Genomic DNA, 23899 nt, shown 5'->3' on the forward strand with positions numbered 1-23899 from the left:
GATGGACGAAACTTCCGTAAGATAATTATGAGGATCGCGAAGACGCCTAGTGGTCGTAAGAGGGTTTGGAGTTGAATGATATATATCGGGGCAGTTAACACGATTATGGACTGTCTCCTTCGTGACGATGGATATTCAATTACAAATATTATATACTTCTCTTTTATGGATCAATATTAACTTATACTTTGGACAATAAGCTCCTAGAAGTAAATTTTCTAGAAACATTTTTTTTTATCGTAATCGTATTTTAATATCTAATCGTTTGTTGGATAGAAAAGTAGTGCATATCAAAATTAGCAATTTTTCGAAAAAGCATTTTAAAAATTTTGAATCAAAACAACGTTTTAAATAATCTTTTAAGGAAAAATGGTGCATAACTCCAAATAGGATGTTTCTGTACAACTGTTTTTGCAATAATTTTGACATGGACTACTTAATTTAAAAAATATCTCTTTTCTATAACAATTATTGTAATGTGAACTTGATCAGAATGATATTATATGATAAGTGACATTTCTGTTCTCTAGCAGTAAACTGGAAGAGTTACAAATGTATCGTTTTTGCAATAAAAATATATACTTCAGGATTGATTTCCTGTCAATATCTAAAAAATGTTAATTTTTTAATTGTCACTTTCAAAAAAATGAAATGGTAATGGGTTTCACAATTGTTTCAATACGAATGGAGGAAAAATAATAAGAGCAGTTATATTGTATTGTACATAAAGTGAAGAAAACGAGAAAGAATAGAAGAGGAAAACGGTTTTCGTGGTCCCCTTATTTTCATGCAATTTTTTTTTGTTTAGAGAAAGGTTGCTCAATAATTCATTAACACCTTCATCAAATAAAAAAGACCCAATATAATTGAGGCTAGATCTTACCTAACAGTCCCCAACCATCGTACAATATTTTAATAACGTGATTGTCGTGGGAATTCTATGCAATATTATTGATTATCTTTAATCGATTTAATTATAATTAAAAAATTGTGGCCTCGACATTTTGTATTAGAATTTTTACTTTATCACCATAATACGCCATTAAAATATTGTAAAACGGTGAGTTGTGAAATACCCTGTATAAACTGTGCATTACTTATTGTTGGACTTAAAACATAATCATATATATAAATTGAAGCTGAAATAATATCACAATTAAATTAATCGTTGATTTGATAAATGATGCTATTATCACCTTAAAACTGTAAGACTTTTATTCCTGTTAAAGCAATGACATGTTTACAGTTCTTTTTTTTTTGCTTTTAGGAGTGGAACGATTACAAGCTGAAGTGGAATCCGGACGAATATGGCGGTGTCGACACCCTTCATGTACCATCGGAACACATATGGTTACCCGACATTGTTCTTTACAACAAGTGAGTTGACATTATATTGTATAAAGAGTAGAATTCTAAAATGCATTTTGTTTGAAATTTAATTTTTTTTTAGTTAGAGATGGCGTAGCGTTCAGTGTCGAAAGGCTCATCTTATAAGCTACTCTGAAATGTTCAGAAAGCATTTTTTCATCGTTAATTTATATGCTGAAAAAAAATATTTCAGATATTTCAAAGTGCATTATGTTTTTAACTAGAAACAAACAAAATGCATTTATTTAATATTTTTGTTTAAAATTTTTAACAATTGTTTAGGAATTTTGTTTAATATTTCACATCCTATACTAATTGACATATTGTTATTTTCTGTAAAGTGAGTAATTTTCTTTTATGCAGAGCTTCTTTTTTCTCGTTTTCTGAAAATTACAAATTTTGGACAAAACGCATTTTGAAAGTCTGCTCCTCATATATTATATTAATAATAGTAGAAATGTGTACGATATTGTCTTTAAGTCATCAATATGAACCTCTTTCGCGTCTCGTGATCGCAGTGGTTTTATTCGTAACGCGAGGTTTCTGGGTGCTTTTCATTTGATGACACAAGTTGACACAGGTGTCGTTTTATCTTTGTTACTTATTGAATGTCAAGAAAGATAAAGTGATACCTTGTGTCACCAAATGGAAAGCTCCCTCTAACTATATTCGTTCGTCACCGCGAAACGGCTATACTTCATAGGATTTTAGCGCGAAGCGTTAGGAGAGTAGATATTCCCATAAAGCCTCGCTCAGGATATTCCTGCAACATATTCTCCCGTCGGATATTTTGAAAATCCACGTCGCAAAAACGAGCGGACGCTGCTGCGATAGCTAGTCTCCGGCTAGTCTCTCTAACATTGAGAAATAAAACGTGCTCTCTATCGTGGCGACGACATTTTTACGAGGAGGTTTCAGGATTCCCTTCCTCCCTCTGGGGAGGTAAATTCGTTTGTCCAACGGCGACGGACACTGCACCCTCACCGCATTTCACGACCGAATGATCCCTGCGCGTAAGCAATCGCGTAGAAAAAAGTTACGTCCCGAATATACAACCTCGAAGATGTCGGTAGTAACCTAACGATGTCCATTTCATAGGATAATCGTAAATTAAAGTAGATGAAAACGATTAAGAGGCAATCAGATAAATGGTGCGTTACCAATTATCCGTCGGCAGACGTTATAAAGCGAGATTATACGATACATTTCGACAGACTGGATATTGCCGACATCCACGACCGCGAATTTCATCCGCCGCGGGTCTTCGCCGTGCGCGTAATACTCAGACGCGATAACGTGATGCATAATGTGCGGTTAGCTAAACCACAAATTACGTAAGTCCAAATTAGGGAACCATTAATTCAGAATGGGTCGAAATTAATTATTCGCGCCCGCTGACGCGACTCTTGCAGCCATTAAATCGATACAAAATATCGCTACTGGTACACGTGTCCATTTTTTCGTGCCTTCTGGAAAGTATCGCTACTTAAATGAATATTATAAGTTGCTTAAAAATTTAGCTTGGTGTGCGAAAAGTTTGTTATATCTGTCAATTTTAGAGCAAAATTACGGCGATTTGTTGGCATTAATTTTATCCTTTATTTGTTTAAAAGAAATCTTCTTTATTATACTTTTATAATTCTTAATCTATTTGATACAGAAATAATAGAAAAACAGTAAACCTTTTTTGCTGCGACTTAATCTTTATATTCTCGTTAAGAAAGTATTTCAATACAACTACAAAGACGAGGATACTGAATTTCATTGAAATCTACCAAAGGCTTTCAGAGATAGTAAAACGTCTCTCCGTCTTGAAAGGGTTTATGACACTCTCCTGATTCCTGGGGTGGGAGGGGGTAAGCAGCGGCTTCTGGCGTATGCTCTACGGACAATCGGGTCTCGTAGGACGGCGGCAGGCAATCTCATCTAAGGCGTCGAGATGGTGTATCAAATAAACCGAACTTAACCCGCTCTATTAAGCTCCACTCAAGCGAGCGACGTTCAATCCGCCATTCTCATTTCCATCAGAGCTTTGAGGCCTTCCTGCAACCCCATGAGTCGCGCTTCCCGACGATCCTTGTCTCGACGAGATCCCCTCTTTCGTTCCTTCCAGGAAATATAGGTACAACACTGATACATTATGTAAAACTTAACCTAAGGTGTTGGGGCGCCACTAGCTTTTCTGCACTTTACACCGATACTATATATCTTCCTTTATTTCTTGTTAGGCGAAGCGCATTCAGGAGTAAACTATTGCTGTGGTCTGGCATAATGGAAGAAATATCAAATAGATAAAACAAATTTGCGCGAAATTCCACTGCATGCGAATCATTACTGACAAACGTAGATAATTGTCGCGCTCGGGAGACATTTTGTTAATTTAGTGGAACTAGTTTCGTTGAGAATATTTTGTTGAAAGCACAAAATTGTTATGTTAAAACTAATTGCTGTATATTGTCGGCTTAACGAGCTCATTTTATTAGGCAAATTAATTTGTTAAATCAAAATGCAAAATAATTTGTAAATTGTTTACAATTAGTTTATAAAATTTCAATAATTAATAATGTGTACTGATGTGTGTGTGTGTGTGTGTGTGTGTGTGTGTGCGCGCGTGTGCGTGCGTGCGTGCGTGTATGTGTGTATTACAATGATGTAATTGCCACGTTATGTATATACATATATTATATTATTACATCAATTAAGAAATCATTTGATCACTCGATGCTTCAATTCTTTAGTATTTTCAATTCGGAATATTATAATAATTTATTAAAAGATTTAGATAAATTATAAAAAAGTGTGCAAATAATTTAATAAAATCATTCACCAACACTTCAACGACACATAAAAAAATTACAGTGAATTGTTGATCGCATTCAGTGCACACTGATGCAATCGTGAAATTTGATGTGAAGATGTGTGTTCAATATAAATATTACAGATTAAATTGCAAAATCCTTAATACACTTTACTGTGGTGTTTGGTAAAATATAGAGGAAAGGCCCCTATTATAGGATACTGAGTTCATTTTGGATGAATGCTAGAAGTTTATGGGTAAAATTTAAAAAAATAATAGATCATTTTGAAGGGAATTTAATAAGCTTTAAGATAATGTTATATAAAATTTAATTTAAATTTTATTTTTTTATGAAAATTAAAGAGAAATGTAAAAAGTAAGCAAATCTCAAAGTCAAACAATTGTGCTCCTAATATGAGATGCTCTGAGAAATCGATAGTAAAATGCAAAGTATATCAGTATTATAACTAAAAAACTTTATTTAATGTTTCTTAAATATAAACAAACAGAGCCAGGATGCGCGAAAAATGAATATGCGATACATACATTATATCCAGAACTCGTCTTCAGGTAATTGAAATCAAGCATCGCAGAAATAGGCACTCGACGTTCATTCTTTTTTGTTATTGTACAATAACATTTATACTTTAGCAACGGTTTTTGCTATGACATAGGCGTATGGATTATTTCATATTAGAAATACCCTGGGTATCTCATATTACGATTTTCATGCCTTACGCCTTAATTTTACGATCATCAAATCTAATTTCTGTAATTAAGCAATTCAACATATCCCATATTTTTCTAGTACGATCTTACTCTATCACTACATGAAGAATTTATTGCCAAATATTTATTTATTAAACAATGTTTAAAGGCTCATGAAGAACTTGAAGACCAAATTCTAAAATCTTTTTTTACAATGACTACAGGCATGATCTAATAATGAATTTTCTACTAAATAATTTTCAATCCAAGAACAATAAATTCATGACGGAACCAATAGATAGTTATTATTAATTTAGCAGAAACATCGCTATCTCATATTAGGTGCCTATTTCATAATAGGGAGCTTTCCTTTATATTTTATAATTCGATAACATTTATATTTTTTTTACACTTAAATTAAATCAGTGTACAATAGCTTTAATACGCTCCAGTGCTTTTAACTTCGCTATTAGTGGCTCAATAAACTATTTTATTAACTACAAAATTTGAAATTAAATTGAAATATTCTTTTATGCAAGCTAACTAAAAATTATATATTGTTTTTTTTACTTATTAATTACTAGATTTTTTTCTATGATATATTATTATATTCACTCTCTTTCTCTCCTTCTAATTCAATCACATAAGACGTTATCGAATTTTGTTTTTTAATGAGCTATTCAACATTTAAAAGTTCGAAGCAACATTAGATACTCGTAAAAGTTCGAACAATTATTCTTTTGTGATGAATACTTAGTATAATCATTATCGTTGATGAAAACGAATCGTCATCGTTGTTGCCATGAATCCAACGAAATTACTCAAGTCTCCATGCAATCAGTGGAGTGAACATGCGTTTATATGTACGCAAAGGATCGGTAGGATGGCGGCCAAAGGGTTGCTTAGGCACAACGACCTGACGGCGCAGCGTACGTACAACCGTGCCGCAAAATGCAGAGTTAAAATATGCAGGAAACGTACGTGAGGGCGAATCTCGTTACTCCATTATCACCGGATTACTGCACCTGCAGCTCATCCCAGACCGCACCGTGGTAATCCATTCCAGTTGCCTTTGCGAGAAAGAGAATAAAAGAGAGAGAGAGAGAGAGAGAGAGAGAGAGAGAGAGAGAGAGAGAGAAGAGGAAAAGGAAGAGAAAGAGAAAGACAGAAAGAGAGTGAGGTGGCCTGGTAACAAAGTCTCGTTAGCTCCAAGTAATCGCACATACGTGTTGCGTCGCAATTGCGTCGATACGCGATTGTTTTCTTGAATACGACGTGAGTTTGATATAAAAGGGGATGAACTCAATAATGGAACAACAGGGAGTATAGATAAAGAAAAAGTATCCATATAGCGGTAAGCTCTAATCCACAGCGCGTCCAAACTCACTTCTGTTATATTTATGGGATAACTTGATCTCTCTCTCTCTCTCTCTCTCTCTCTCTCTCTCTCTCTCTCTCTTTCTTTCTCTCTCTTTTTCTTTCTCTTTTTCTTTCTCTTTCTCTTTCTCTTTCCATTTCTCACTGAGCCATTCAACTCGCATTTCGCAAGTGTCAACCGCCAAGCTCTGCTCGCGTCCAACTCGCCCAATGCTCTTTTCCAAGAGCGCTCTCCTGTGCGCCGTAACGCGTTATCAATTGCGGGATCAGTCCGTTCAGGTCGTGGACGCTACATCGTAAGCATCGAGATCTACGACAATAGGGAGCTTTCCCCTTTGGAAACGATCGCGGGGGAGGCAAGTGTAAGTAATACTCTCTATAAAGAGTGCCTCACAGCGCGGAACGCGGTTGCAACGATTCCGCCATTCAACCCGAGAGTATATATCGAGTCTTATCGAGTCTTACTGCCTCGTTGAGGTGGGACAAACTGCTGGGTAAGAGGATACCGATGGTCCGCACGAGAACCCTGCTCGTTCTCCGAGTAAGACGAAAAAGATTATCGTAGACCTCGGTCGTAATAGCTGGCGATCCGCAATGTCGATCGACATTGTCGTCATGATTCGACACAAGAATTTCCCGGTTCCAGTTTCGGAAAAACAGTTTTTACATGACGGTAAGATACATCGTACCGCGCAAATGACATGTCATATATATTTTTGCGGCACGAGAGACCGAATCCTGGCAAAGGGCAGCACTTTCCGCGTTCTATGGCGTGATTATAAATAAGCGTATTCGAGATCAGCATTTGCGCCATTGTTCACAATCGTTGAGCGCGATTCAAGTCTTTGTAGTAGCAGATTGAGCAAATGTCAAATTTGTCTATACATACGTATTGTGTATTCCAAGAAAATTACGAGGTCTTGTAGGAAATCATGGACTACGCCCAACAACATTTGTTACTCCATACAGCATTGAACGTTGAAAGAATATTGTTGAGATGTTGAATGTTGAAGTGTCAATGTTTCATCAATGTTGTATCTATAATATATTCATTTTTCTACATTTATTGTTAATGTTGCTGCAACGTTAAAAGAATATTGAACAAATTTAATCACAAATTGAATATTTATTCTCAAATGAGGGAAAAAAAAACTTTTTTTTTAATTATAATTCTGTTGTATGTGTTCCGGAATATGATGTTAATCACAATAATACTTATTTTAATAATAAAACTGAATTAATTAATATACGAAAAATTTTTTATGTCTCACGGACATTGTAATTCAATGGACATTAGACGTTTTTGCAACGTCTCTTCAACATTGAATCTACATTTCGCATTGTTGCTACAATGTTCGCAATATTGCAATCCAACGTTTCTGACATATTGATTCAACATTAATGTGCTGTATGGATATTCTCTAAATCAATGAATAATTACTGATATCAGTGCCAAGTATGCCGTTGGTAATCAGTGAATGAAATGTGAGATCCGTAAGCTATCTAATCCTTATTATGTGATCTAACCTTGTTTTAGTGCATAAATTCGATGGTATTGGAAGATTGAAATTAACGTGCAAAATATTAATATTTTAATTATATAATGTTCAAACATTCTTCCTTTTTTAGTTCATTGATTTAGAACTTTACTGATTATCCAGTGCCACTGGGTAATTAGTGGCTATCCAGATTTAGAGGCTGTTTTCAGATTTAGAGAGTACATAAAGATATGTTATAGATTGTATTATCAGTACACAAAAGCATAAAAGAGTCAACATAATATATAATATTTCAAATATCAATTGACTGATTTAATCAATTAGAGCATCCAATAGTTAGAAATATCATAACAAATTGTATGGCTGGCGATAGAATGACGTCATCTTTCATAATGTCGAGCCATATAGAAAAGAGAAGTTTTTTTTAAAGAATTCGTCCGGCCTTTCCGGAAGGGACGATCGAATCAGGGAAAAGGGAGAGAAAAGACGACGACGTTATCATTAAGATTGCCACAAGACGATGCCGCGGCTCTCGAAGTCGTCGAGTTGGAGTCGGCGGTGGTTTTACTACTTGCACAGAGTTCTGAGATTTACATGACGTGCCCGCGCAAGAAACTCGCCATAAAGCACGTCTGGAGCACGAAAAAAACGTGATTAATTGAGTCTTCGAACTTTCTTGACGTAACTCACAGAACGCGCTCGTTTCTTACGATACTTGCAGCGTCCACTTTGTCTTTAACCGGCGAAGCGCAAAAATTATGGCTCGGCCTGAGGAACATTGTAATTTCCCTTCTTCTTCTTCTTTTAGATCTCTTTTTAGGCGTTATCTTGGTTTTACATGAATCACAGTTATAAAATCTTAGAACACAAAAATGTACAAGTATATATATCTCTAATATATAATTTTACAATTCATATAATTCAAAAAATTTAATCGAGGGAATATTATTTGAAGTATTGTCTTACTTATTTATATCGTATTGTCTTACTTATTTATTTTATTAACACATGAATTTTCCGCAAGAAATTTCTTACTCTTTTTCAAGTATCTTTTAAGCTTGGTTGTATATGAATCATAATCGTAAAACCTCAGAATGCAAAAATGTACAGATATATCTCTTAATTTTACTTTTATGTAACTCTTCAAAAGATTCAACGGGAGGAACATTATTTAAAATGTCATATCGTAGTTTATTTATTTTATTACCGCATGGAATTTCCACGAGACAATCTCTTTACTTATAAAATAATCGTGATCACAACGCCAACTTTGAATCGTTTCATCGTTAAGTGAACGATTATTATATCTTTCGCTGACTGGCAGCAGAATAATGTAACAGCATCCGAGATTATGTAACATTCCCATAACAACGCGAATGTTCCTCTCGCCGGGAAATCTCATTCGCCCTGAGAACAAAGCTTAAGCATCGTCCAACTATGTGCCACGATTAAAATGTCACTTTTGAGCCGTCGTCCTGTATTATCAACTACGCGAGTCGCTCTTATCACTGTTCCGTTCTAATGATACTTGCCTCGAGAACACTTTCGACCGATGTTTAGCACGGTTGACTTATAAGCGATGTTCTACAAATTAGCAAATTAACTTCGGCGTTTCCTGGCCCACTTATCAAATTATAACATCTGCTTTCATTATTCACGAAGATAATCGTTCGATCAGCCGTAATTAGAGCACGATTGATAGATGCGTGGTGCGATTAATTTTCAAAAATAATGAACGAAATACTTCTATTTTTGTTTTATTATTTGATGTTTTAAGAATATATTACATGTATTTTTTAATAAAATGAAAAGTTACAAATTTTTCTATGTTGTATTTGAAAGTAACACAGACAGTTTGGTAATAATTTAAAACTCAGATCAAAAAATATTTCAGTAAGAAGTAGAGATGTTTTTAAAAAATGGGATAAAATTAGAATATTTTTATTTAAATTATAAAATTGCATTGCTAAATATAAATATTGATCTCTTATTGAACTATTTCATATGTATATAAAATTTATTTATATATAAAAAAATAAATTTTTAATTTCACAGTCATAAGACTGCAACAAAAGCAGAAGCGCAAAATATTATATTGTTTTAATGACAGAAATATGATACGTGATTTAAAAATTAGTGATGGCGATTATTTTTTGTCAGAAAAAATTTTCTCGAGCTTAATTGCTAGATTACATACAAACGAAGATAAAATGTAAATGTACAACAAAATTTATTGAAACATCCGCCAATGCATCTGATATAATTGTTTTGAGTTAGAAAGTCTTATATTTCGTGATTTTTGCTGCAACCTGTATTCTGCAACATGTATTGTAGACTAAGCTGTAACAGTTAGGTGAGTCACCCTTATTTTTAGCACGCTTCTCTATACAGAGTTTGATAACAGAAATATAATTATCGGATGACCACAAAGTGTAAGAGACCTACATTAACGCTCAGAAGCTTGTATAATAGGATTTGCAGACGCGCGAACTTTATCCAATATGCTTTAACTTTTGTTGCAAACAAATGCTCGCGTTTCACGAACAGTTAACGTAAAAGTCTTATTATGCATATAACGTTTAAATTTTCTTGATTTGTTGTGTGTGTTTCCTATAATACTCGCTTTCGTAGATATATTTTGGCAATTTTTATTTTTTTAATATGCTGAATTTTTTAAAAATAAATACTCGTAAATCTTTAATTTGGTTTGAGAATTATAGAAATCCTAATTTTTTGCAGCTGTAATAAAAAAATAATATTTGGTCCTTATTATGCTAATATTTTCTTAATTACATAGATAACAAAATATTATTTTTCATTTTTGATATTTAAATAAATGATACTTTAAATTTACTGATAGATATTAATGGCATTCCTATTATTTTGAGACGAAAATTCCATCACATACGTGTCGACACTACTCTCTAAAACTATTAGAGGGAATCTCAATCTGAAGAATAAAATTTCGCTCTTAAAGATTGAAAATTGAGCCACTTTTTGTCAAGACTAGCTCAATTTTCACTCTCTAAAATGAGATTCCACTCCAAATTTGAGAGAATACATTAGTTTTAAATGAGAGTTTAAAGTTAACCAACCGACTGTCCAAATTTGTGCGCTTAGACATGGCACATTGCTCAGTGAAAGTTTTTGAAGCATCAATTCTATTCTCTCATCTGTTCTTTTCGCCATGTGCAAATTTCGGACAATTTCATTGATTAATTTTAACTTATTCTTATTTAAAAACTACAGCCTCAACATTTCAATATTATAATTTTCTTCTCGAAATGATCTTAGGAATTTGTCATTAACATTAATCTAATAAATCTAGAACACCCTTATAATTGTATATATATGTCTCACAATGCTACTTATACTACAATACCTAAAGTTATGAATTATTTCATCGATCGACAATCTATATGTCAAAGAGTCCTCCCCGTCTCGATTCAGTGGAGATCAGTCGCGGAGGTAACGTCGTCACGTGCGCGGAACGAGACGTCGGATGAAAAATTCACGAATTCGCGCGAAATCGGCGCAAAACGGATCGACACACATGGCAGAGCAGAATTCAGCGATAGCTGAACTAATAAGAATGCCATGGCCGGCTCCGACCGAAAATAGTGCAACAAGTGTGGTCGCAGTAGCGACAGCTGCGACGTGACGGTGCGGCCATAGCACCCCGAATATCCGTATTAGAAATTCCTGCAAGCGCATTACCTCGGCGAGTTTATTTCTCACGAGCACTCTGTGTCTTCAGTCCTGCGCAATAACATCGGTACTCTGGTGCTGTATCGTTTATTCGACGGATTTTCTTATCTCGGCTGCCACCAGTTCACCGTCGTAACGTTCAGTGTTAATTCCTCGAAATTTTGCAACGCGTACTGACAACGCGGAATAACCGGGTAATCTGATGGCTTTAATATGAAAATTATTGTTTCTACAGAATTTAGGATCACAGTAGAATGAAAATAACATGAAATTGTCGCATTAATGATCTTATAAGAGAAATAAGAACGATTGTCTTTATCTTTATAAGAATTAAGAGAAAATAGATTTTTATATTTTTTTATAAATGAAATTAAATGAAGAACAGTAAAAGAAGAAAGGCTCTATTACTTTGCGATTATTCATTTTGTATTAAAAAAATATTGTATTAAATAATCTTCTTCCCTTTAAAAAAATATTGTATTATGCACATTGATGTTACATGATTGATAAAAAAAATGTGGTAGTGATATAAACTGAGTAGCTTCCTAAATATTTCTACAAATTTAAAAAAAAAGGAAGAAAGAGAGAGAGAGAGAGAGAGAGAGAGAACAGAAAAACGATCAAGTTAATTTCTAGAAGAATTTATAGGAGAAAGATGGCTGCGGCAATAGATGGTACAGTTGTTTCGTGTTCAATGTACGCACCGAAGCGTACATCGCTTTGTCAAATTTTCACACAATAACATTTGAAGCGTCGCGTCGCCTCGCTTTATTCGGAATATCGATTGGAACCGTTTCTATTGGCTTTACGTATGGCAGGAAGCTTTTAACTTTCTACTATGACGTTGTAGATTCTCTGCACGTTGGCAGCGTTTCTTCTCTGTCACGAAGCGCAAGTCTCGCAAAATAGGGATGATCCAGAAACGATTTCGACTAGAATGGAGTTACGTTGCTTATAAGTTCATTTTCGTAACAAATATGAAATATTTCGTCGAGGCATTCATAGATAAGATCGGAGTTAAAATATGACACTCCGTTTGTAATCGCATATTTAATATGAATGTGCTATATTGCGCCATTTAAATATATGCGATATGCATAGTGTTATAAAATCGGCGAATATATCCAAATACATCAATAAAAGAACACGTTATTTAAAACTTCGACGATATTTTATTTTTTATGCTGTTGTTTAAAATATTTAAAGGAATTATGAATTTTCTTTTTCAGTGCCGATGGTAATTACGAGGTGACCATCATGACTAAAGCGATTTTAAACCACACTGGGAGAGTCACCTGGAAACCACCGGCGATCTATAAATCATTTTGCGAAATCAACGTGGAATACTTCCCCTTCGACGAGCAGACTTGTTTTATGAAATTTGGTTCATGGACTTACGACGGTTATACGGTAAGTATTGTAATTCAAACGTAATCAATTGATGCGACTACGAATTCTTATTTTGTTGGAGATTGTAAGTTTATGCCTATCAAATATTTATACTAACAATTTAGTTTCTTAGTTTTATTACACATATATCACAAGTAATATATAATTTTGAATGTAAAAAGAACAGAAACTGTAAGACGGTAACTCTAAATAACGTGTATTTTCTAAATATAATTCTGCAGAAATAATTGCAAAGATTATCACATGTGGTGAAGTATTCGAATTTACATTCTCTAATGTATAACGCAGATTAGAATGTTGCGTAAAATATTTTATGCGCAACATTTTATCGCGAGCTTAAATGTAAACAAGTATCATACTTTTCTTCTTTCTAAAAGTAGAAAAATATTTTTTTCGCGATATTTTTAATTATAAAAATTTGTCTGTTATGAAATAGCTTTTTGATAAAGTGGGAGTAATTTAAGTAATGTTATGTACACATTCATCGTTTGCATTAAATTGCACTCGTATTTTTACATGTTATGAAAAAGTCAGATTTTTTTATTTTTATTATAAAATTATAATTCTACATAATATATATATAAAAGCTTTTTTAAATTTACATAAAGTGTTTTTAAATTTATAAATGAAAAGTACAAAAGTAAAGTATTATTAATGTCATTTATTATTATAATATTTATATATATATGTATAATTACGAATAATGTATAGATATAATTATAAATATTACATAAATTAATCCCGAGTTAGGATTAATTTGTAATGATGAATATATTACATCTGAAATTTTTGAATTATTTTATTTATATTATTTATATATACTTTATGTATATATTTTATTTCCTTTTATAGTTTCTATAAATGTAAGATTCAAAAATCTTGTTATAACAAGTTATTATAGTTTTTATTACAAAAATATTTTATAATACAGAAAATACGTAAAATAGATAAATAATAGATAAAATAGATAAAAAACAGATAATATGTTTGTAGATTTAAAAATATGCAGTAAATAGAATGATTTACAAACTATTATATTATATTTATGTAGATGTAATTGAAATTTTTTCCATGATTTTGAAACATGGATTTTTAATTGAAATGAAAAATTTCGATAAATTTATATACAAATATTTAAACAGTATTTATGAGAAATATTTAAGATCGGTTTTTTCAGTTAACTTTACCCGTAAATTAGCCGACCTCTCGTCTGTGTTCTGGTCTTACTACCCTACAAAGAGAAACAGAAAAACTGTAATTTCCTTGATAACTTTACCTGACAATTAATTGCAAAAGTAAAAAAAAATTGCGTATTAGTACGGCAATAGTTAAAAATTGCAACGCTTCGTTTCCCTCAAATCATTAATTACACATTATTTGCACTGTGCAATTGTTCTAAATTATCTTTAGTTGACCGAAAAAAATTCTATTAATTTATTCTTTAAATAAAAACAAAATCTTTTTTATTTGATAAATAAAGAAATTTAGAATAAATTTTAGTCGATTATATATTTGCTCTCATTTTATTTTTTTCTCCAGTTTATCATTAAATTTTTATGTTTACCTATATTACTGCGATATAGTTACACAGCTAAATTTATTCTTTATTATTTCACAAAGGATACAAAAAAAATACTTAACGAAGCACCTATTTCCGATTGATGCAATGAGAACTGCATTCCGATACCTCGACGATATACCTCTTTTTTACGAATTCTAATTTTAACAGAAACTAACAATAAGTATGGATATATGTAAGAGAAAAAGAAATAAGAGAAAGCATCGATGAATGTCACAATTCGGCGATTACATATCGTGGCGCCTGTTTGTCTCATCCATTACGTTTTTCTTCGTGCTCGATCCGACAAGCGAGACTCCTCTTGCTGACTGACGGATATATCCGTCACTGACAAATCCGCCTGTCTGCGAGAGTTTTACCGCTGTACAGCAGCAGTACGTAGATATAAATCCCACGTCCGTACGAGAGTAAGCCATTTCGACAGAGAAGCTCGTCCGCTAGCCACTTCGAAAACACACCAGTGCCAATGATCAACCTCTCATCCACCTGCGGATAGCTTCCGTTTCCGCGCTTTGGTTTCAATTTCCCCCTATCGGCATGTCTTGCGTGCGTATCGGGAGTATTTTTCACTGCGAAAAAGATATCGAGATAGTCGAGAGTGGAACGACTGTGAAATTCTTAGTCATGATTTAGGTTGGATAGATAATCGATATTGTTTGATCGATATTCTTGTCAATTTTACATGTCGTTTTAAATCATTGCATATTACGATATTAATAAATCATCGTAACGATTTATCGCTAATATACTTTCATTAGGAGCAATATAAATCAGTTACGTCCATTACGTTAAAATATGACATAAAAATTCATTTCTAATTTCTTTAGACATAAAGGTAATATTATAATGGAAAATATTATACTGTTTTTTTTTTCAAGAAGGTATTTATTAATTTTATTCGAGAATTATTATACACAATTTTTTAAAACATGGCTTGTGTAATCGATTTGTAATTTTATTCCATTCTGCAAAATTTGGAAGATTGGAAAAAGTAAGGATAGATCGTTAAGCCTTTCGTTTGATTTCTTCTGTAATTGAAATTAAAAAGGGAAAACTTTGATTCCCTACGAAGGAGGAATCAAGGATTGAAATTGAAAAATTAGGAAACGAATCCGATTAAAGCAACGAGAAAATGCGCACGTGAAAGGCGCTGTGAACGAACAGTGATTGCTCATCGAACTATCGACAGATCTCGAAAGTGGTCCAGGGAGGATCATCCAGCGAAACTCCAATGGTGGTCGCGATTTTGCTTTCCAAACCTAATTCGAATTCCGTAAACTTTAAGATAACCAAGACCCGTATTCCATGCAGCCATTAGAGATAACCAATTTCTTTCGTTCGTTTTCTTTTCGCTCTCTTCCTTTCCACGTTTTTGCTCTCTCTTTTTAAACAATCGCGTATTTTGAAAATTGTGCCGAAAGATAAAAGGAATTTGGGCAGCGCACTGATAGTAGGTAGGTCAAAAAAAGTTCTCCGAACATAGAATATAGTTACACAAAGATGTGTCAGGCATGTTATAGATTTTCTGAAATTGAAATTGAACTCCTTGCAACAACTTGTTTGAACATTTTATAACATTATTAGATTGCAAATTTTTATTAAATATATGAGTAATAATTATGTATTAAAATTTCATTAAAAGAAAATTCTAAGAATCAAATAAAGAATAAGATTTCCATAAGCGAAATTCAATTTGGAATTCTTAATTTACAATATTTTGAGATGTTTTCGACATCCTTCAAGTTTATAATAATTATATACTTAAAATTGTTAATATCTTGATACTAAAATAAGTAGCTGAAATCAATTCTTTTTAACTTCAAGCATTTGTACGTGAGAGAAAATGGCGCGATACTTTAGAACATTCTGTATTGCTTTAGAATGTAAGTGGATATATGTTCACAGAATATCCTTGAAAGTCAACCGCGAGGTATTATTTATCGCGAAGGGCTGTATCAGAAATGTCTTCGTGTAAAAGTCGCAGAGTCCATAAATCTCAAGACGCAGCAGTTTAAGCTACAATGATTCTTTCGAGCTATTGTTTTCTTCAAATTCAAACGATGTGAAATCATAGTTTGCATTTATACGTTTTTTTTTCTTTCTTGGGTATCTCTTGCATATAAAATATTTTAAAACAAAATGCAAATTGATTAGTGATATTGTATCTCAAAAAATATTCATGTCTCTATCAAAATATTAATATATATGTGTGTGTGTGTGTGTGTGTTTAAAAATTCAATATTACTTGCCATTTCATACGACAAATTTCAATTTCAATTTTTAAAAGCTGATAGACTAATCAAGATAATTGTTAATTAACGGAATAACGTGTACATCAACGCGCTTACACATGTAGAACCATGATACACACACACACACACACACACACACACACACACATCGCTTTGTCCGTCCAACTCCTTCCGTAACTCCGATTATCCGAAGCACCGATTAAACAGCGCGCTAAGATAACAATCTTTAGGTATTCTAAGTACTTGTGTTTCCTGATTACCTCTCGTTGGTATGTTTCGATTATGTTGGTATGCATCGAACTGCCGAGTTGAGGATTAAGATGCCAGATGCGATGGAGTAGAATAACAATTGGGATTGGGGATTTAGCTATTGCAGTTTTGGATTAGGCCTCTAAGATCGTTTCAATGACGCGTAGTTTGAAAGCCGGGGATTCAGAGGATTCGTTCGAAAGATTAGTTGGATTACAAATCTTGAAATGGATTACAATATTATATGCAATTGTATGCAAGGAAGATGTCGGCTTATGATATGCTTTGCATATAAGTGTACATAAATATAAATGTATTGCTTAGTACTTATAGTAAATTTTTTTGATGATAATATAAAATGCTATCTATGAAAACGAGAAGAAAGAAAAAGGATGAATAGATTATTTAATTTAATTTTGTTTAACTTTAATTCAAATTGTTTTATGCAGGAAATTAGTAAAAAAATGTATTTCTTTTTATTACTTCTTTTCTTGCATATCAAAGTTTTTATTTTAAACATATTTTATATCATACAAAACTATGAGATAAAATTAATAATAAACTATTGTTGATTTCTCTCATGTAATTGTAACCATTTTAATTACTAAAATAATTTTTATATTCTTTTACATTTATAATTTTTTCTATTTGCGTACAAATTATGACATTTGGAAAATTTTAACAGAAAAAAGCAAGTAATATTCATGAAATGATAATCACAAGCTACAAAACATTAAAAAATTTAATTCTTTAGTGTTATTTTATACTTATATAATAAAAAGTATATTTTATTTTATAATTTCAATTTTTAACTACTGATATAATTTACAATTATGATGATAAAAATTATTTTTAACTTGTATACAATATGCAAATTGTATTATATATTTACTAATGTAAAGCATAAATTTATTTCAATAATGTACGTAAGTTTCGCGGCAATATGTATTTTAAAATAAAATATTCATATGTAGTACATTATTTGCGTTCAAACTATATGTTCATATATAATATATCATATATATTATACATATAATTATTATTGTTATACCAATATTAAACGACGTTCAAAAGTTAGAAAATCTCAATATTGAAATATTACGCTGAAAACATTTTGAAAATGTAAATAATAAAACATATTCTATATGCTGTAATCATGACAAATATTCTGTATGTGTTTAGCAACAATCATTTGCAAAACTATAATTATTATTAACCAACGCTAAGAATAATTCGTTGCGATTCACTGTCACTGCAGAGAAAGGAGATTTATGATTGCGCTTTTTGCACTTTTTATACTTGGTCGAGATCGCAAACGATTGCCTTTATGCATTTGTGTGTGCACACCATATCCAATTCCATTCACGTTCGATCGTTCTTCTTGTGTTCACAGGTCGATCTGCAGCATCTCCTGCAGACCGAAGATTCGAATAAAATCGACGTCGGGATCGACCTGACCGACTATTATATCTCCGTCGAGTGGGACATCATAAAAGTGCCTGCCGTGAGGAACGAGGCGTTCTACATATGCTGCGAGGAGCCCTATCCCGACATCGTGTTCAACATCACCCTGCGCCGCAAGACCCTCTTCTACACGGTGAATCTGATAATACCGTGCGTGGGCATATCCTTCCTATCGGTGCTGGTATTCTACTTGCCGAGCGACAGCGGCGAGAAGGTCTCCCTGTCGATCTCGATACTCCTCTCGTTGACGGTGTTCTTCCTGCTGCTGGCCGAGATAATACCGCCCACGTCGCTAACGGTGCCACTCCTGGGCAAGTACCTGCTGTTCACGATGGTGATGGTGACCGCGTCGGTGGTCGTCACGATAGCCGTGCTAAACGTGAATTTCCGCTCGCCCGTCACCCATCGTATGTCCAAGTGGGTACGGATACTGTTCATCCAGGTGCTACCGCGTTTTCTCCTGATCAAACGGCCAAAGAAGGACGACTACGATTACGACGATGAGGATGATTCAAAGAACAAAGGTGGCCCTGGGGTCGGCGTGGGCGACATCGATGATAACGGTGTCGACGACGAGGATGACGACGAAGATGATGTCGAGGCGGCGAACGGCAAGCCGCCCGAGGGCATCCTCACCGATGTGTTCCATGTTCCAGAGACTGATAAGTACGATACGTACTACGGCAAGAGGTTCAGCGGAGAGTACGAGGTACCGCCACACGGTCTGCCACCGCCGGCGACGAGGTACGACCTCGCCGCCGTTAGTACCGTCGGCACCGTCGCACCCTGCTTTGAGGAGCCTCTACCCTCGCTGCCACTGCCGGGGGCAGACGACGACCTCTTTGGGCCAGCTAGCCCTGGATACGCTCACGAGGACGTCAGCCCCACCTTCGAGAAGCCGTTGGTACGCGAGGTCGAGAAGACCATCGACGACGCCCGCTTCATTGCCCAGCATGCCAGGAACAAGGATAAGTTCGAGAGCGTAAGTATCATACTTGCACCTTTAATGTTTGCCAGTTTTTTTTATTCGTGAGTTTCGGGTTATTGTACGGATAATGCTATCATTGAAATGATATTGAAGAAAGAAATACGCGTCAAATGGATATGCTTTAATAATAAGTTCTATTTTACTTGTGCGCTCGTTTATTCGAAGTTATATTGGATTACGACACCAAAAATTATGCGAACTTTTATATCCACGTTATATGAATAATCTTTCTTTCTCAAATATGATGGACCGTTAAATATACTAAGAATTATCTTTTGATTCATCTCTGTATTAATAAATGACTATGTAATTAAATCTATGTAAATATATATTCTATATAAATGAATAAATATAGAATTATAATAGATATAATATATTAGAATCATATAATATATTTTTTAATAAATTAAATTTTATAAAGGGAAAATTGAAAGACTTGTAATTGTTAATTCATGTATTAAAAAGGTAATTTTCAATATTTTAAAATCTATTCTATAAATTCGCGAGAGAACTAATTCATTCCTAACGCGTAGCTGCAAAAATAATTCACACATGATCTCTTGGTGTCATTATTATAAATAATACAAATATAATTGATAACAATTAATCTTAATTGCGTATTCGCGAATTACGAGAGTCGGATTATGTATCAAGAGATCAGCGGGGATCGCACAATACGCACGATGGATCATTTTGTCTGAAATGTATTTCGGGAAACCACGATCTCCGGATTATTACCGGAGGAATTGAGACTGATGCATTTGACACGGACTCGTAAACAGTACGCGACTGCTTTTATCGCTCGTGCAAACATATCGGGTGTTTAATTGCTATCATTTTGAGAGTAGAGGATAGCAGAGATACTCGCGTAGGAATAACATTTACTTATGTAATAGAATATATAACACTATTTGTAAAAGATTATTTTTTTCTCCATAGTGTTGTGCCTTGATAATTTTTTCGCGCTGAATGCCGTCGTCAAAATTTACGTAGCGCATCAGGATTTTAAGTAAGTTGGAATAGTTTCTGTTCCAATTTACTTAAAAATGTCATAGACTTTATTTAGAAACAAAAAAAAAGTTTTTTTGTTTTGCTGTAAAAAACATCATTTTGAGCCCATTTCAATTCAATTTATTGAAAATCTCGACATTCTACGTAAATGCTGCCGACAGCATCGTGTTCAGCGCAGAAAAAAATTTTCAAAATGTGCTGTGACATTTTAGATAGAAATTTCGATGTCCAACAGTTTGATAAAATCTATTATTCCCATTTTATTAAATCGCTGTATATTTTGTCTCCGTTAATTCGAGCGATTATATCCACATTAAAGCAAACGTTTAAAATAAGAAGCGTATCTTCAAATTTTCGATTGTCGCGTCGCATTCTTTTCGTGTAATTTTGTTTCTTGAAAAATCAGCTGCTTGCAAGAAATCATCTTGTCAGCTGGCAGTCATTGATTCATATGAAATTTTATAGATATGTAATCTTAAGAAAAATAAATAACGATACGCTTCTTTCGTGCCCTATCGCCCTTTAATGGTGTGACGTCTGACCTTAAAACCAAACGCCCACTTTTTCACGTAACTTTTAAGCTGAATGAAGCAAAGAGAAATGTTTGTGGAAGTTTATAATGCTCAGCAAACTTGTTTTAGATATCAATATGCTTTAAATATAACACAGCTAACATTAATTTTTAATTACGACTAATGTAATTGAGAAAATCTTTTGTAAGACGATAATTTTATGTAACATTATTGTGTTTTACTTAAGCGATATATACTTTTTTTTTATAACTTTCCGCCAATCGCCGACATGCCACAATTTTCTAGTCAGAGAATATTTCCAGCAAGTTTTCCTGCAAATCATATTTAAAAAAATATTCAGGTAAATTGCGAAGCGCTATATTAGAATCGATTTATTTGACATAATTTTTTAAGGAGCAGATTTTAATTGTAATTAATTCGTGAAATCATTAGAGCGAAATCATTTAGTTATAGTGGTTTGTAAAACATTAGATTACCTATGCGATGCACGCAACTTTTATAGTAGGAACGGTGATTTGTATATCGCAGAGCTTTATGCTATTGTGGAAGAGGATTACCGCACGTTTTATTGCGTTGCATTCCGGTATGATGATTGAGGCGGTTTCCTATCATAACACGTACATCGGTCACGCGATATACGAATGACAATAACGTCATATGTATCATACGCAACTGCCTTTGTAATTTTGCACGCAATGAAATATTTTTCGTTATCGGCGAGTCCGCGTGACATAAAAGGATTATTGACTTCCATTATACAAGGAATAATGCGAACAGAGATTTTCATTTACCTAGTCATCGCACTGGAAGTAACGCTATATTAAGATTTTAAGATATTAAGACTCGACAGAAGAGACTATAGAAACTTCTAGTTGAAGACGAATTTCTTTATGCTGAAATTACGCCTAAAATACTAGATGAATCGCGTTTTAATTGACGATATTCGTAATCAGGAAAAACTTCTGAAGGCTTGTACAGAGCTATTTTTTAGGGAAAAAGGCAAAATAAAAATTTATTTTGATATCTCATCCGATGTGTCCTATAGTACAGTTAAGATGTATATAAATTTATTGTTAAAAAATTTATAAGAATCAATTTGCAAAATTCGGCTCTTCACAGTTTTATAAAAAAAGCAATCAAAAAGATTTTATGACGTAAATATTACTTCTTAGAGACGAAATATTAAAATAAAGACAGAATATCTGCATCATGAACATACTATTTTATTCATTAAAATGTTTTTAAGAAATTCTAAAATTTGGTTCTTTAATAGGCTTCGTAGATTCGTAAGATATAAGCCAAAATGAGTTTCATGGCAAAATATTTCTTCTATGAGACAATATATGGTAAAATCTAATAGAGTGCAGATATATATGTATGTAGCTGCACCACAAATGAGGTGCAAATGGGTTGGCTTGTCATTCCTGTGTCGACTCTTAAAACATTATATTAGATTAAACTGTATTGATGATTCGTACAGTCCTGTCATTAAAGCGCAGAACTTTATGAGATTTCACGACGAATACTTGAAATTAATAAATTCGGTGAAATCATAAACGTAATAAGATTATGCATTTCTATGAAGATGTCACTATCGATTTAGAAAGACTGAAATAGCTTGAATCATAGCTCTCTCTTTTTAAAGTATCGAGTTGAAGAAAGACGTTGAATTGAAACTCTTGAAGAGGATGAATTAAAGAGAAATAAAAGATGCTGAATTGAGAGATGCTGTTGTGATTCAATTCTTTTTATTAACATAGATATAATATGAAATGCACAGTCTGTACACTTATCACGTCCATGTTTGAGATTCGAGTCGAGAACAATCGAAAATTTGAGCGCTTTGATTATTTTTACGAATAAAACTATATTGTATTACTTGCGGAATATTTGCAAACGTATTCGAGTTTGCATTGCCAAATTGGCATGCACGAGATTTGTTTCAATTTCAATTTAATTTTTGATTGGCATCGATTTATGTTCGCACGTCGTTTTAAAGTCGTCCAAATATAAATATGTATTTAAGAAAATTGCAAAACGATTTTCGTAATGATGATACTTGTTAACGTCGCACGTCGCCCGTCTATATGTGACTGTCCAAATTATTCTATACATATATATACAATATATATGATTTGTAGAACCTGACCCAGATTCTCGAATTTTAGGTGAATCGCGAATTGGTTTCTTGCAGTATTTCGGATTTTATAGCGTCGAACGTATCGCGACCCGACTCAAACGCGTATACTCCAGAGATTTGGAAATCTCCTTCGTAAAATCGAAGAAGCGTCAACTCTGCCGGATTTCGGCGATAGACATAATCCATAGCAGCAGCCATGAAATAACGACGTTGGAAATACTGAAGAAGGTTGAAATTAAACAAAATGGAGCGTTCCCCTTTTCAGCCTTTTTACATTTTATTTTCGCTCGCATTCACCGTACGGTTTTCCAAGCGTGCAATAAAAATGAGATAACCTCACATTCATAAAAAATATTGACCATCGTATAACCCACTTTATAAAACAAAAATGTATTTGAAATGTTTGGAATGAAAGCCTCGACGAAATATACAACTCGTGATTCATGAAATTCCGAAAGAAACCTTGCACTTTTTAATCAGAGAAACAGCAACATTTCAACATTTTTTCTAACGAAAGTTGATTCCGAGCTTTACGAGAAATGATTATGTGTCCAGTTTCCGCAAGTTTCAGAGCATTCTATTTGTCGTGTCGTTTACTTAAATTGGAACTTCGGTTCCGGATATGGCTTGATTTCCGGATACGTAGTTTGCCAAGATAGATCTTCGGATATCCTAGTACCGCGATAAGCCAAGCTCAATGAAGCTTCATTTAAAATCATTCTCGATATCGTGCGCGTAACTTATACAAGTAAAGTATACTGGAGAACGCATTGCGGCAGAATACCACTCATTGCCAAATGCGCCCGTTTTGCGGCA

At 33.6% G+C, this 23899-nt stretch overlaps 1 protein-coding gene across 2 annotated transcripts in view; it reads left to right on the plus strand.

The window, feature by feature from the left end:
* The window catches only part of nAChRalpha1 (nicotinic acetylcholine receptor alpha1), a 189825-nt gene that overhangs the window by 136550 nt on the left and 29376 nt on the right, over positions 1 to 23899 (plus strand). For both annotated transcript variants that reach the window (XM_087412067.1, XM_011052165.2), the window contains 3 exons: positions 1268 to 1377; positions 12687 to 12867; positions 18341 to 19393. In XM_087412067.1, the coding sequence (XP_087268193.1) occupies positions 1268 to 1377; positions 12687 to 12867; positions 18341 to 19393 (1344 nt within the window). The remainder of the gene's footprint in view (positions 1 to 1267; positions 1378 to 12686; positions 12868 to 18340; positions 19394 to 23899) is intronic.

Source organism: Acromyrmex echinatior, chromosome 12 (assembly GCF_024713525.1).
Source record: "Acromyrmex echinatior isolate Ae372 chromosome 12, ASM2471352v2, whole genome shotgun sequence".
Lineage (NCBI taxonomy): Eukaryota > Metazoa > Arthropoda > Insecta > Hymenoptera > Formicidae > Acromyrmex > Acromyrmex echinatior.